Below are 13798 nucleotides of genomic sequence, written 5' to 3'. Positions count from 1 at the left end.
AAGAGGAAACTCATGTTCTACAGGTCTTCTTTTGAGAAGAAAGTTTGATTGCTTTGTGATGTGGGTCCGTTTTCAAGTAACCAGATGGAAGAGCTGGAGAATGGAGAAGGAGGAAGGGGACTTGAAGGAGGAGGGAGTGGAGGTGGATGGAGTGGAGCAATAGGAAGAGGAGGACAAGGACACTCACTGGTTGTCAGTTAATCATGTGTGAAAAAAATACAAGGAAAATACTAGAACTGGAGAGTGAGTGAGTGAATGAGAGAGAGAGAGAGAGAGAGAGAGAGAGAGAGAGAGAGAGAGAGAGAGAGAGAGAGAGAGAGAGAGAGAGAGAGAGAGAGGAGAGGGGGAGGGAGAGAGGGAGGGAGAGAGGAAAGAGGAGAGAGAGAGAGAGAGAGAGAGAGAGAGAGAGAGTGAGAGGGTGAGGAAGAGTGAGAGGGTGAGGAAGAGTGAGAGGGTGAGGAAGAGTGAGAGGGTGAGGAAGAGGGTGACAGAGTGAGAGGGAGAGGGAGGGTGAGAGAGGGAGAGGGAGGGAAAGAGAGGGAGAGGGAGGGTGAGAGAGGGAGAGGGAGAGGGAGAGAAAGAGAGGGAGAGGGAGAGAAAGAGAGGGAGAGGGAGGGAAAGGGAGAGGGAGAGGGAGGGTGAGAGAGGGAGAGGGAGGGAAAGAGAGGGAGAGGGAGGGAAAGGGAGAGGGTGAGAGGGTGAAAGAAGGAGTGGGAGAGAGGGGGATAGGGTGGGAGAGAGGGGGATAGGGTGGGAGAGAGGGGGATAGGGTGGGAGAGAGGGGGATAGGGTGGGAGAGAGGGGGATAGGGTGGGAGAGAGGGGGATAGGGTGGGAGAGAGGGGGATAGGGTGGGAGAGAGGGGGATAGGGTGAGAGAGGGATGGGGAGGGAGGGAGTAAGAGATAGGAGGGAAAGATGGAAAGGGTGGGAGAGATGAGGAGGGAGAAGAGAAGTGTGAGTGTGTGTGTGTGTGTGTGTGTGTGTGTGTGTGTGTGTGTGTGTGTGTGTGTGTGTGTGTGTGTGTGTGTGTGTGTGTGTGTGTGAGAGAGAGAGAGAGAGAGAGAGAGAGAGAGAGAGAGAGAGAGATAAGGAGGAAGAAAGTAAGAAACAGGAGAGTGAAAGTGAGCAAAAGAGGAGTGTGTAGGCAACAGAAAGGGTAAGAGAGATAGACACTAGGAAAGAAAGTGAGAAATAGAAAGAGAGAGAGAGAGAGAGAGAGAGAGAGAGAGAGAGAGAGAGAGAGAGAGAGAGAGAGAGAGAGAGAGAGAGGGGGGGGGCATGGGAGATAGTGTGAGAGATACATATATATATACAATATTTTGTATTGTTTGGCAATATGGAGCTGCATTTCCTAATGGAGACTCAGGTGTTGATGGATTCTCAAGTTAGGAAACAGATTCTCTCCAATGATCACCTCACACAACCATCACTAACCACTCGTCATTGCTCCGTCGTCATCTTGCCATCATTCTTTATGACAAATAGCCTTCTTCCTCTATATACTTGCAAAATTCATATTTACCTTTCACAATACCCAGTTCTCAATCATCACTTCCATCAAATAGGAAGGATTCGTACATTTCACGATGCATTTCTCACATTCCCATTTGTCTGGGTTTCAAATTGATTCTGTCTACATAACTTATATCTTTAGTTTCCTTTATCAAGAGAAGGCATATCTTATAATTGATTCTTGTTATTACTGGCAATTAGTTTAATTCTAGGGTGACCCTGTCCTACTGTCATTTTTCTTTAGCCTCCTGGTTATCTATGAATAATTTGAAGACTCTAAGCTTTCTAATATATCATTTGGTACTTTATAAATACTCAAGTTATAATAATCAAGTTATGAAATCATTATCATATAATTATAGATCACTATCTTTCTGTGTCTTACGTTGCCTTTCCAATTGCGATGAAATCTAGTGGCATGATCATTATATCCACATCAATATCTATCAAACAGTATTCGATTTACACCTATAATACACACGTACATGATACAGTATTATGAAAATCCTAAATGTGCAAAAACTGACATATGCATGATAATCGTCTATTTAAATATTCACATCAACATAAAAGGCTTTTTCTAAATTACATGAACAGCAGTTTATTGTTAATGTAAATATTGTGCACTATGCTGTCATATAGCTAGTACATATACCTTTCTCATTACATCAACAATTGTACTACCTGCAGTGTATTGGAATTAATTACTATTTATGAACCACTATAAACCCTTAACAACTTCAAATTTTGCTATTTATACTTTGATAATATGTACTATATCTATAACAACGACATTACAAGTAAATTAGTAATAATATAAAATTACTAAACTTACCCTTGAAGTTCTTGATCGAAAGTACCTTCTTCTCTGCGCCCTGCTTTTTAACAAGGCTCGAACTCGTCTTGCTCATACCATTCGGTCCCATTGAAAAATTGGCGACCTTTTGGTTTTCCATCATGTGTGCATTAATGCAAAGTCTTTTTTGAGGAGGGCTTAACTCAGGCGTGCCAGAAGCAAACCGCTTTCTCTGTCCGTTGGTTACGTTTTCAAGGGTCAAACTGTGAGAAGACATAGGATTCCGTGTTTTGCTGTGGCCGATGCCACTTAGAAACAAATATAATAGTTACCAAATATAATATCGTATGTACTAGGTCATCTGATCAGCACGGCGAGCTTAAATTTTGGGCTACACATGTTATTGAAGGGCACTGGATACCAAAACACACAGCCATGGACACAGCCTACTCTCAAGCAGCCGGAGTGGCTAGCTGTGTTCGATTCCTTTAAATGTGAACAGATTAGATACCGATTTGGATACACAGTCAAACTGCATATCTTTTAGATTACATTTATTTTACCGTAAGATATATGGTATATCATATCATAAGAACAGATTAAACTTAAGGCTTCATTATTTTTCCTAATTTATTAAACCCAAGCCATTTATCTATGGTTGGGGAAAAAAGTTCTTCAACATCCTTTGAGCGATACATAAGGGATAATGTAGGAGAGGTGGTCAATTATGTGTATAATGTTTATTTATAGACACAAAGTTAAATCTAGAAGTTTGTATATTAAGTTACAAAAATAAAATTATCATGATGAGCAATGGATGGTCATGTAAACAATAAGTGAACAAAGACGATAATCATGGCGCTAGTGAGTATCCAGACTTCTCTCTTTTGCATTCACAAGGCAGGAAAACGAGAGTTTGTCAAGCTTATATATAACCATTATGTACTAAAATGGGATGTGATTATTAGTTAAATATTACGCTATATATCTGAACATTTATTTAACATCAAGCATTAAAAAAATCGAAGAAGGTATTGACAGCTAATTGAGAAAGAATCGAACACTTTGCGTAGCGGTAATTTTACACAGGTATCCAAACACTTATAGATTATTGAGACAACTCGAGATAGTTGTTGGTTTCACACACAGTGTCCCTGCATTAACTAGTATTTCTCACCTGGGATCTACTGAATTAATTCAGGGAGAGTATTTGTAAGTAATATGTGCATTAGTTATGAAGATAGTGGAGGTTTTTGTCAATATATTAAGAATTATGCCTTCAGGGGCCAGTAACATTCGACCTACGTGGGTAGCAGTGCCAATTGTTTTGGTTTGTTAGTAAACTCAGTGATTTGATTCTACGAAGGTCGAAGGTGGTGTACAGTCATTGGTATTTACGAAAGTGGCGTGGTGGTGTATGGAAATAATTCACGATATTTTCGAAATTTATTAGGTATTTATTTTACTATGTGATAATGCAAATCCATATTTTCGTAAATTCTTACGTTATTAAACCATAAAATACAGGTACAAGGTACAGACTACAGGTCGGGACTCGGGAACACAAAGACTTACTCTAGTCTAAGTGCTGATGTTGAGGCCATACATAGGGACACATGGGGGGATGTATAGAGCCCAGAATGGTTTATATGCTTTCATTTTAGCTAAAGCGAAACTTTTGAAATTGAAAGAGCAGGATGTGATTATAGTTTGTTGTATAAAGACTGGTAACCACTGATAACTAATAGAATAACTTAACTTTGGTTTATTGCATGGAATGATAATATCATGGAGGAGAAATTGTGTATAATATTTGAGAAGTGAAAATAATTTCTCCAAATTATCATACTTGATAGGTCTCCCTCTCCATGCCAGGCATTGGATGATTGATGATTGGTACATAGGAGGCCAGGCTATTGATGCACTAGATCAGGGGTTCCCAAACTGCGGGTCATGAGCCTTTTTCTGGGGGTCATGGAGGATCTAACTGTATGTACATTCAGCCACGCAGACCCGCATATTGATTTGCTTGCATCAAAAAAGTAAACAAATCCTTTCCATTGAAATACATGATTAAGTAAATCTTTTTAATAAACAAGAATAAGATTATTGATCTCTCCACTGTGATTTATCTTTAAAACTTTAAAATAGTGTATCAGTGATATAAAAAATTAGTACGCTTTCAGAATGGGTCTTGCTATGTTTGGTACTGCTGAAAGGGATCATGTACTTGAAAATATATACAATAATTGAAAACACAAACAAGTGATAACCTAGGAAAGAACTGACTGGAATGGGATCAGTTGAAACACACAAAACTGTGTTTTGGGTGCTAATACACAAAACACCAAGAAAACATTACAGAGATGCGTAAAATTTTAGTTGTGCACAACTATGCGATATAGCAATAGAAAATTAATTATTAATTTTGTAAATTATAATATATTGGCATAATATGCAATTTTCTTGGCGGAAATGAAAAACAAAAAAGTTGCTAAAACAGATTTTGTAACTAACGAAGTCACGCTGGACTAATGGTCCACCATGTTTGTTTTGATTGATGTAAACATCAAAGAAATGAAAGGATGATAAGTTCATCTATTCTAACCTAACCTGTATTTATTAAATCATTACCTGTAATTTAAAGGTCATCCGGATCATCGTGATGGATGTTGGTGGCCTGTTCAATCACTCTTTCTGATTGCGGGGTATAAAGGTTTCTCATAGCTTGAAGAAATGCATGGATTTCAGCTCCATAGCATTCCTTCAAGAATATATACCTCACGAGGTATTGGCGGAAGTACTGAGGGCGTACACCAGGCCTCCATACCCACTCTTTTACGTCACGCCAAAGCCACTCAATAGTTTGAGTGTGTACCTTCTGGTCCCCTGGTTTGGTTCTCTCAGGAACTCTAGAGAAGCCTTGTTGTCTTTATAACACTGCTTGTTAACATCACCTGGAGTGGAAGAATAACCGGTGCACAAGGTGATGTCCATCATGTAACTGACATTTCAAGTGGACCAGGCAGGGGACAAACACTTGACAAATAACAAGATGGTGTCACGGTCCTATCTATGCTAGCGACTTTGTTCATTAGTATATTTGCTTGTAGCAAATTTTATATATATATCGCCAAGAAAATTGCATATTTCGTTCATGTAACTGTATTATGATCTACAAAATTAATATTTCATTTTCTAATGCTATAATGCATAGTTGTGCACAACTAGAATAATACCCAGAACTGTAAATAACAGTAGTATACTATCACTAAGAAAAGTTATGTTGATGTATGTACCAGACATTTTATATATATATATATATTTTTTTCTTCTTCCATAAAAGAAAATTTTGAGTTTTTTAGTTGATGCTCTGCTCATACAGTTTGAGTTGTGTGAAAAACACAAGGTAGCAACACAATGCCTTTTCACAAGACCATTCACTCATCAGATGTCTCTGTATACCAAGAGATTTTTCCCCCTTATAATGGAGGTAGCCAAGTCAAAGGCGTGTACCTACTCCCACCCATTCAACTCCCCTCCACCACCCTTTCCTCCCTCTCATCTTAGCTCCTCATGGATAACTGGTCAACCCACTGCCCTGGGTCAAAAGCAATGCAGCAAGACAGTACATCCACAGCACGGCTGCTTCACTTTATTAGTGAAGCCCCTTCTCCATCCACTCATGCATAAGAAATGAGAAGACTGGGAGAAATCCCTTTGAGCTGTGTCAAAATATCATTCACACATAGCAATCCATCCCCCACTCCTCTCTTATGTAACAGTCATCTATATGGAGCCACTCTCCACTCATCTCTATATCTTACCTACTCCCTTCTTTGCTCAATGCCCCTTTCACCCAGTCTATCCATCTCATCCTTGGTTGTCCCCTCAGATTCACTCCCTCTACCTTTGTTTTCCACACTTCTTTTACTGATCTTCATTCATTCTTTCCATGTGTCCAAACCATCCCTATACTCTTTCATCAGCCAGCCCTATATGTCATCTCCTTTTCTACTCCCTCTCACCTCCTCATTTCTCCTTCTATCCAACTTAATAACCCCCACCATACTTCTCAGACATTTCTTTCCAAACTTTTCCTCTCTACATCTCTTAAATTCCAAGTCTACTCCATACAAACCCGCTAGCACAATCACCCCATTATACAAACTCCTCTTTGCATCCATTCCCAGATGCTTATTGCTCGTGACATTTTTTAATCCCCCAAGGGATTATACCTCCATGCCTACCTTTCCTGCCATGTGCAACCCCAAATACTTAAAGCTAACCACTTCCTCCAGCCTCTCTCCTTTTAGACTTCCAACTCACTGCCATCTTCTCCCCTTGTACATCTCATCACCTTACTTTTACCCACATTTACCTTCAACTTTCTCCTATAGCGTACCTTCTCAAATTCTGTCATTAACTTCCTCAATCCCCACTAAAGTGAGGGGAAAAAATACTTCTTGTTGCTCATAAAGTTTAGAAATGCATCACTGACATACATGAGATGGGAAATTCCTTGGGAATGCATGACATAATCCCAGTCAATCAAATAATAATCAGAAACCATGGAGTTTTTACCATTTGTTTATAATTCTGAACAGTCACAAATACATTGATGTAAAAGCATACAGTTGCTGTATACTACCATGTAATCTAAAAAAGGTTGTTGAATACAAGTGTGCAAATATGTCAGTCACAAATGACAAATACAGTTCTCTACTACTATGATTTAACCATGAAGACAACAAATTATTTCTGAGGACAAATAAGGTTTCTATCAAGCTAATAAGACAAATTTCATGTATATGTAAAGCATTGAAAGTGACAATACAGAATCCATCACCATTGTGGTAATTGCAGACAGAAGCCACTACTCTCTTTGATAAACAACTAAGCAATTCCAAAGAAAACTGAAAATATATAGTCCAGTAATATCTTTAAAGCACAATTCAGAGAGTTAGAAGATCATACCTAGTAAGAGGAGGTCAGTACAAAAGAGCGATTCATACCAGAGATGTCATTTGAAAAGATAACTGTGAAAATAGTTCAAATGGGGAGCAGATCATCCTAGGTAAGAGTATCATCATGACTGGGGACACAGGCCAGGACCCAGATCACTCCGCTGCTACATTTTTCACTAATGACACAAGGATATCCAAGAAAATCTGCTCGCATTAAGATGCACAGTTACTACAAGACTTGGACAAGGTCCTACAGTGGGCAGAGACAGACAGCATGGCCCGTTGAAAATCATGAACAAGTGGGAAGATGTATGTGGCATGCAACCAACTGCAAACTCTGGAAATGGGAGACATTTATTCAGTGCAGCCTCAATTTGGATCAAAGGAGATGAATAGAAGTTTGTCAAACTGCGGGAGCAATGACTTTGACATCAGAATAATGTCCCCAGACTACTCCAGGTGGATTTTCATCTGTTTGGACAATGTCTGCACTGACCTCAGTGCTTGGCATGACCATAAAATCTGTTGAACCTGCCATAAACAGGAATGATGACCTTGCATTCCAATCCTTCAACCATAGTTTCAGTCCCCATGAAAATGAGCTGAAAAATAAAAAAGTGCTGCCCACCATATGGTCAAGACTGGAGTATCGGCACCCTTGACCAAACTTTTGGACTCCGGATCACCATTCCAATTCTTCCTGAATGCCGGGTGAGAGTGTCAACTGAGATGGACTTTACTTTTGTCCATCAGCAGCCTTTTCACCTGTCTATTTGGAAGACGTTGGTAAAAACTCACGTGCGTCTCTTGAACCCACATCGGCATTGAAACAAGATCAAATGGAATGCACAGATTCACAGGAATCTGGCCTCGCACCAGAACCTGGAAGACCGTCCTCTAAACACATTACGAAATGTGATGCTGCAGATGAAGTTTTCAAAGTTATCTTAGATATGAAAGACTTTGGACAAGTCTGTTATTCCTTCCAGTGACAAGTCTAACTTCAGCCAACCCAACAATCTATCAGAGCTGACTGAAAATTTTGCTGTTCAAAAAGTCCCATCCATTGCCAAAAAACCTAGACAATGCCGAATACCAAAGGCTGAACCAAATCAACCATGAAATTGAATTCATCTTTCACAGTATATATCATCTTAGGTCAGTTTTCAAAAAATCATATGTCCATATCAGTTTATTTTGTGAGTTAGAAATATTAAAAAGTTAACATGTATGTCCATTTATTTTGATACAATACAAAAAGCAGTCCTACTTGACTGGCTGGGATTTTGTCCACTGGAATTATGTCATACATTTCCAGGAGGTTCTCCATGCCTATTCTCACTTATGTCAGTGAAAGAAATGAAATAGGCAAGAATTGGTTTACTAATAGGGTGGTTGACGAATGGAATAAACTTAGTAACCATGTAGTAAGCGCTGAAACTATCAATTGTTTTAAGAAACGATTAGACAACTTTATGGATGGGGATGACAGGTGGTGATGGATACGGAACTGCCTAGTGTAGGCCTTATGGTCTCCTTCATTCTTGTGTTCTTATTTCTAAACTTTATGAGCAATAAGAAGTGTTTATTTCCCACACTTTAGCAATAAACTAATCAAATAAAACATTGGCGAGTTAACAGTCTTATGAAAACTCACTGTGCTGCCAACTTCTGTTTGTCATACAAAACCCTCAAACAGCATGAGCCAGCATCCTCCAAAACATTCATTTTTCTTTTATTTCAATAAGTAATGTCTAGTAAATATATAGACATAACTTTTTTTAACAATAGAATACTACTGAATTTTTTTATTTACAGTTCTGTAATGTTTTCTTGGCGTTTTGGGTAATACCACCAAAAACACTGGAAGTTTCAAGTGACTGACTGGAAAGTGCACTATATACAGCACAATTATATACCAGTAGGTAAAATTAGGGAACATATTCATATGTTAAGTCACCAGAATGGGGATTCCAGCACTCGCTTAAATGCCTTCAATTTATTTTTTTTATTTTGCCAATATCTGTTGATTACATCTTGGAGGAAAATATGCCAAAGAGGCGGAATCATACAGGAAAAAGGAGAAAGGAAGGCTGGTAATTTTTTTTTTTTTTTTTTTTTTTTTTTTTTTTTTTTTTTCTCCATATAATGTGGGTGTTAGAAAATATTTTATAGCTCAAGATAAATGGTGCTTACATGCAGAAAACAGGCAATATCTGCACTTGTGTGACCCTAAATTTTTATTTATTTGAATTATTTTTTAAACTTGCTTTAGAGACTTCATGACTTATGGTATGTGAAAAAATATGAGATAAGATAAGCTGTTTTTCATATATTGGCATTTAACCTCCAAGGGTATATTGTCGGAACACCAAGCACTTTAACTTTTGAAAAAATCTTGATAAACACTGGCAAAGCTATTCAGGAATATTCAGAGCTAGGGTCTAAGTAAGATGTGAATCAGCAAATCTGTATTGTTTTTGTTTTATTTTCATTTATTTGTTTATATATTTATACAGTAAGTCCTCGTTATACAGTACATATGCATTCCTGAAAACCTTACCGCAAATTGAAATTACCGTATACCGAATGCATTATATCATGTGATAATAGGATATGGCAGACGTACCTTCTCCCTGCTCTTTCCTCTTCAAAATATCAAGTGGATACCGTATCTGTAAATTTTTCTTACCATAAATAGATTCAAGGGTAGTAATTACCAAATACCGTAACTGTGAATTTACCAGATAAAGAATTACCGTATAAGGGGGACTCACTGTACATATTAATTTTATTTTTACTTATTTATTTATTTATCTTATTTTATTTTTCTTTAGCAGCAAGGACCGACCATGTTGTCAGGGGGTCATGGAGAGGTGAACCCCAATTCCACATGGCATAGCAGTAGAGGGGCCTGGCTTTCGTATTTAGCAGGATTGCTGGTGCTGCATCTCCTTCTCCTTTCAGTTGTAAGCATCCCGGCAGCATGGACATTAACAAATGTCATTCATAATTTGGTAAGTAAAATATTTGTGTATTTATTTCATTTGTTTTTATAAATGGTACTTCCATATAGGTGGGTGTATGAAATATTTTTGATTTAGTAAGAGATTGGTGTTTCATATAGTGGGTGGGATATTACGTAAATATTAACATATTTGTAGCATACAGACCTAACTTGTTTATCTTTAGATAAAAGTCTTTTGAAACACTGGAGGGTGAAGGAATGGGAAGGCTTTCCACATTAGTGGGGTAGGCTGCAGCTTACAAAACATCAAGAGGCCACCATAGAAATGAATAGAACAGCTTGGCATTAACCACAATAAAAGTGTCAGACAGAATGGAAAAGGTCCTGTGGAAATGAATAAGATACTCTCGCAAACTCCCTCCCCCTCCCCAACATACAAACACACACACAGGTAAATACAACTAGGTAACACACATGCACTCAAAACAAAAGGAGGTATACACGGAAAACTGTTGAAATGAATGGACAATTTCTTGCAGGGAAGGAAAATGAGTGGTGCTCAGAGATAAAAACTCTACTTGGGAAGAAATGATAAGTGGGGTCCCACAGGGTTCAGTACTGGCTCTAGTAATGGTTGCTATACAGTGAGACCTCATTAACGGATGTTAATTAGCTGTGTTTGCGGTGTTTTGGGGTGGCATAGTGATTGCACGCACTAAACAACAGCACCAAAAACACAGCGAAAACGCCGCAAACACAGCTAATTAACATCCATTAATGAGAGGTCTCACTGTATATGTAAATGACATGGATGAAGGTGTAGAATGTTACATGAACCTCTTTGCAGATGATGCAAAGCTACTAAAAAAAATAAGTACAGAAATAGATTGTTAATTACTACAGAAAGATCTGGGCAAAGTCTGGGAATGGAGTCAGAAGTGGGAAGTGGACTTCGACATAAAGAAATGTAGTATAATGGAATTTGGAAAGAGTAAAAAAAAAAATATCAGGACAACATAAAATCGGTGTAAAGGAAGTAAAGAAAGTTGATTCCGAAAAGGACATAGAAGTAATCATCACCAAAGACATGTCCTCAAACAAGCCGATAAACAATAATCAGAGAAATCTACAATTTAATAAGATCAATAAAAGTGGCTTTTACTTGGATGAGATAAGGGCAAAGAAAATACTAGTCACACTGATAAGGCCAAGATTGGAGTATGCAGTGACACTGTGGACACCCAGTACAAAAAAGAATCTAAGGAAATTAGAAAGAATCCAAAGAGCAATGACAAAGATGGCCCCAACACTTTCAGAACTGACATACAAGCAAAGATGGGTTAAACTGTCTGGGGTATTGGCTGCTTGTTATTGTGGCAAAGTAGCATGCAGTCGATACTTTAGGGTCTATATGGGGCGCCCCTACGGACCAGAGCCACACATCATTTTGTCTATGATAGAAGAAATTCTGTTTATAGAGAAATGATGGCACTTTTATACTACGACTGTCCCTCCGTTATGCTGTCCCCCAACCCCTTGTTGCTGTCCTGTACCATTTCTCTGAGTATTCTCTTTCTGATTGGGGGAATTCCCTGTGGTGGGGGAAAAGAATACTGCCACCAAGTTTTCCCACTTGGATCGTAAGAGGCGAGAAGAAAGGGACGGGGAGAGGGACTAGGCATCCTTCTCCCTGTAGCCCCACGGGGCACACATCCTAAAGACAAAAGTGAAGGCATAAGGGGTGCTGGCGGGCCTCGGGCCAGCACCCTAAGGTTTGGGTCTTTTAATGTGCGTGGATGTGGTACAGATGAGAGTAAAAGGGAAGAGATAGGTAGTATGTTTGTGAGAAGAAAGTTGGATGTGTTGGCTTTGAGTGAAACTAAGTTGAAAGGGAAGGGTGAGTGTATGTTTGGGAGTGTAAGTGGGAGGTTATCAGGAGTGAAGAGAGGGCGAGGGAGGGAAGGGGTGGCTATTCTAGTAAGTGAGGAGATAGGTAAAGGGGTAGTGGAGTGGAAGGAGGTTTCCTCAAGGATAATGTGGATGAAGGTGAAACTGGGAAAGGAGATGTGGGTCTTTGTAAGTGCATATGGGCCGGGCAGTGAGAAGAGCAGGGAAGAAAGGGAGGCCTTTTGGATAGATTTAAATGAGTGCATAGAGGGTTTAGGAAGAGGTGTCAATGTAATAGTACTGGGAGACCTTAATGCTAGAGTGGGAGATGGTCCAATCGATGGAGTGGTTGGGAAGTGTGGAGTTCCAGGAAAGAATCGTAGTGGAGAGTTGATGGTGGAAATGTGTCTAGAAAGAGAGTTGATGATAGCAAATACAGTGTTTCGGAAGAAAGTCAAGCATAAGTACACATGGGAGAGGGTGGTGGAGGGAAGGGTGGTAGATAGAGCGCTAATGGATTATGTAGTGGTAAATAGGATTATGATAGGAAGAGTTAAGGATGTACATGTGCTAAGGGGAGAGGGTGGGGGAATATCAGATCATTTTTTGGTGGAAGGTAAGTTGAGAGTGGAGGATAGATGGAGAAGGAGGAAAGGGATAAAAGGTAGGGAGGTTCTTAGAGTGAACTCCTTGAATGAAAAGGAAAAGGAGAAGGAGTACGAAAAGAAGCTGAAGGAGGAGTGGGAGGGAGTAAAGGATAGAGCAGAGATGGGTGTGGAGGAGGAATGGGGATGGTTCAAGGAGGGAGTCTTAAAGTGTGCAAGGATGGTGTGTGGAACAAGAAGGACAGGGGGAAATAGAAGAAAGGGTAGTGAATGGTGGGATGAGGAAACAAAGAAGGTTGTAGAAGAGAAGAAGCGAGCATTCACAGATTGGTTACAAAAGAGGACAGGGGAGTCATATGAGACGTACAAAGAAAAGAAAAGAGAAGTAAAGCAAAAGGTAAAGGAGGCAAAGAGGAGAGCAGATGTGAAATGGGGTAGGAGTATGACAGAAAATTTTGAAAGTAATAAAAAGATGTTTTGGAAAGAAATTAAGAGAGGAAGAGGAGGCGAATCAAGTAGGGAAGAAAAGGTAAAAGGTACAGATGGAGAGTTGATAATGGAAGAGATGGCAGTGAGGGGAAGATGGGCAGAATATTTTAGGGAGTTGCTGAATGTGAAGGAGGATAGGGAAGGAAAGATAGCTGCAGTGGGAAATACGAAAAAAATGAAAGTGATGAGTGAGGAGAATGGAGGAGAAATAAGGAAGGATGAGGTGAAGGCAGTTGTAAAGATGATGAAAGCAGGTAAGGCACCTGGTCTGGATGGATGTCATGCAGAATGTCTGAAAAAGGGAGGTTCAGTGATGGTGGACTGGTTGGTGAGATTTTTTAATGTTTGCTGGAGAGAGGGTAGAGTACCGGAGGACTGGAGTAGTGCCTGTATAGTTCCTCTTTACAAGGGAAAAGGGGACAAGTGTGAATGTAGTAATTTCAGAGGGATTAGCCTGTTGAGTGTAGTAGGGAAGGCTTATGGGAGAATCTTAATTGAGAGGATTAGGAGAGGAACAGAAGGAGTAATTGGTGAGGAACAGTGTGGATTTAGGACGGGTAGAGGTTGTGTAGA

General features: G+C 39.5%; 2 protein-coding genes across 7 annotated transcripts in view; one reads left to right on the top strand and one right to left on the bottom strand.

Moving 5' to 3' along the window:
- Cul4 (cullin 4) overlaps positions 1-2787 on the bottom strand; it is a 32429-nt gene extending 29642 nt beyond the window's left edge. The window contains exon 1 of one of the 2 annotated variants that reach the window (XM_076177277.1): positions 2349-2787. In XM_076177277.1, the coding sequence (XP_076033392.1) occupies positions 2349-2586 (238 nt within the window). In that variant the 5' untranslated portion in view covers positions 2587-2787. The remainder of the gene's footprint in view (positions 1-2348) is intronic. The other variant, XM_076177278.1, reaches the window with a different exon arrangement.
- Positions 2788-3149: 362 nt separating this feature from the next.
- The window catches only part of ORMDL (sphingolipid biosynthesis regulator orosomucoid 1-like), a 32349-nt gene continuing 21700 nt past the window's right edge, over positions 3150-13798 (top strand). The window contains exons 1-2 of one of the 5 annotated variants that reach the window (XM_076177285.1): positions 3150-3173; positions 10117-10293. In XM_076177285.1, coding sequence (XP_076033400.1) covers positions 3165-3173; positions 10117-10293 — 186 coding nt within the window. In that variant the 5' untranslated portion in view covers positions 3150-3164. Of the gene's footprint in view, positions 3174-3369; positions 3522-3655; positions 3763-10113; positions 10294-13798 lie in introns of those variants that run through there. The other 4 variants (XM_076177284.1, XM_076177286.1, XM_076177287.1 and 1 more) reach the window with 4 other exon arrangements.

The sequence above is a fragment of the Oratosquilla oratoria genome, chromosome 40, assembly GCF_046742065.1.
Source record: "Oratosquilla oratoria isolate Oo_2021 chromosome 40, ASM4674206v1, whole genome shotgun sequence".
Taxonomy (NCBI): domain Eukaryota; kingdom Metazoa; phylum Arthropoda; class Malacostraca; order Stomatopoda; family Squillidae; genus Oratosquilla; species Oratosquilla oratoria.
This window is presented reverse-complemented; position numbering and strand designations above follow the sequence as displayed.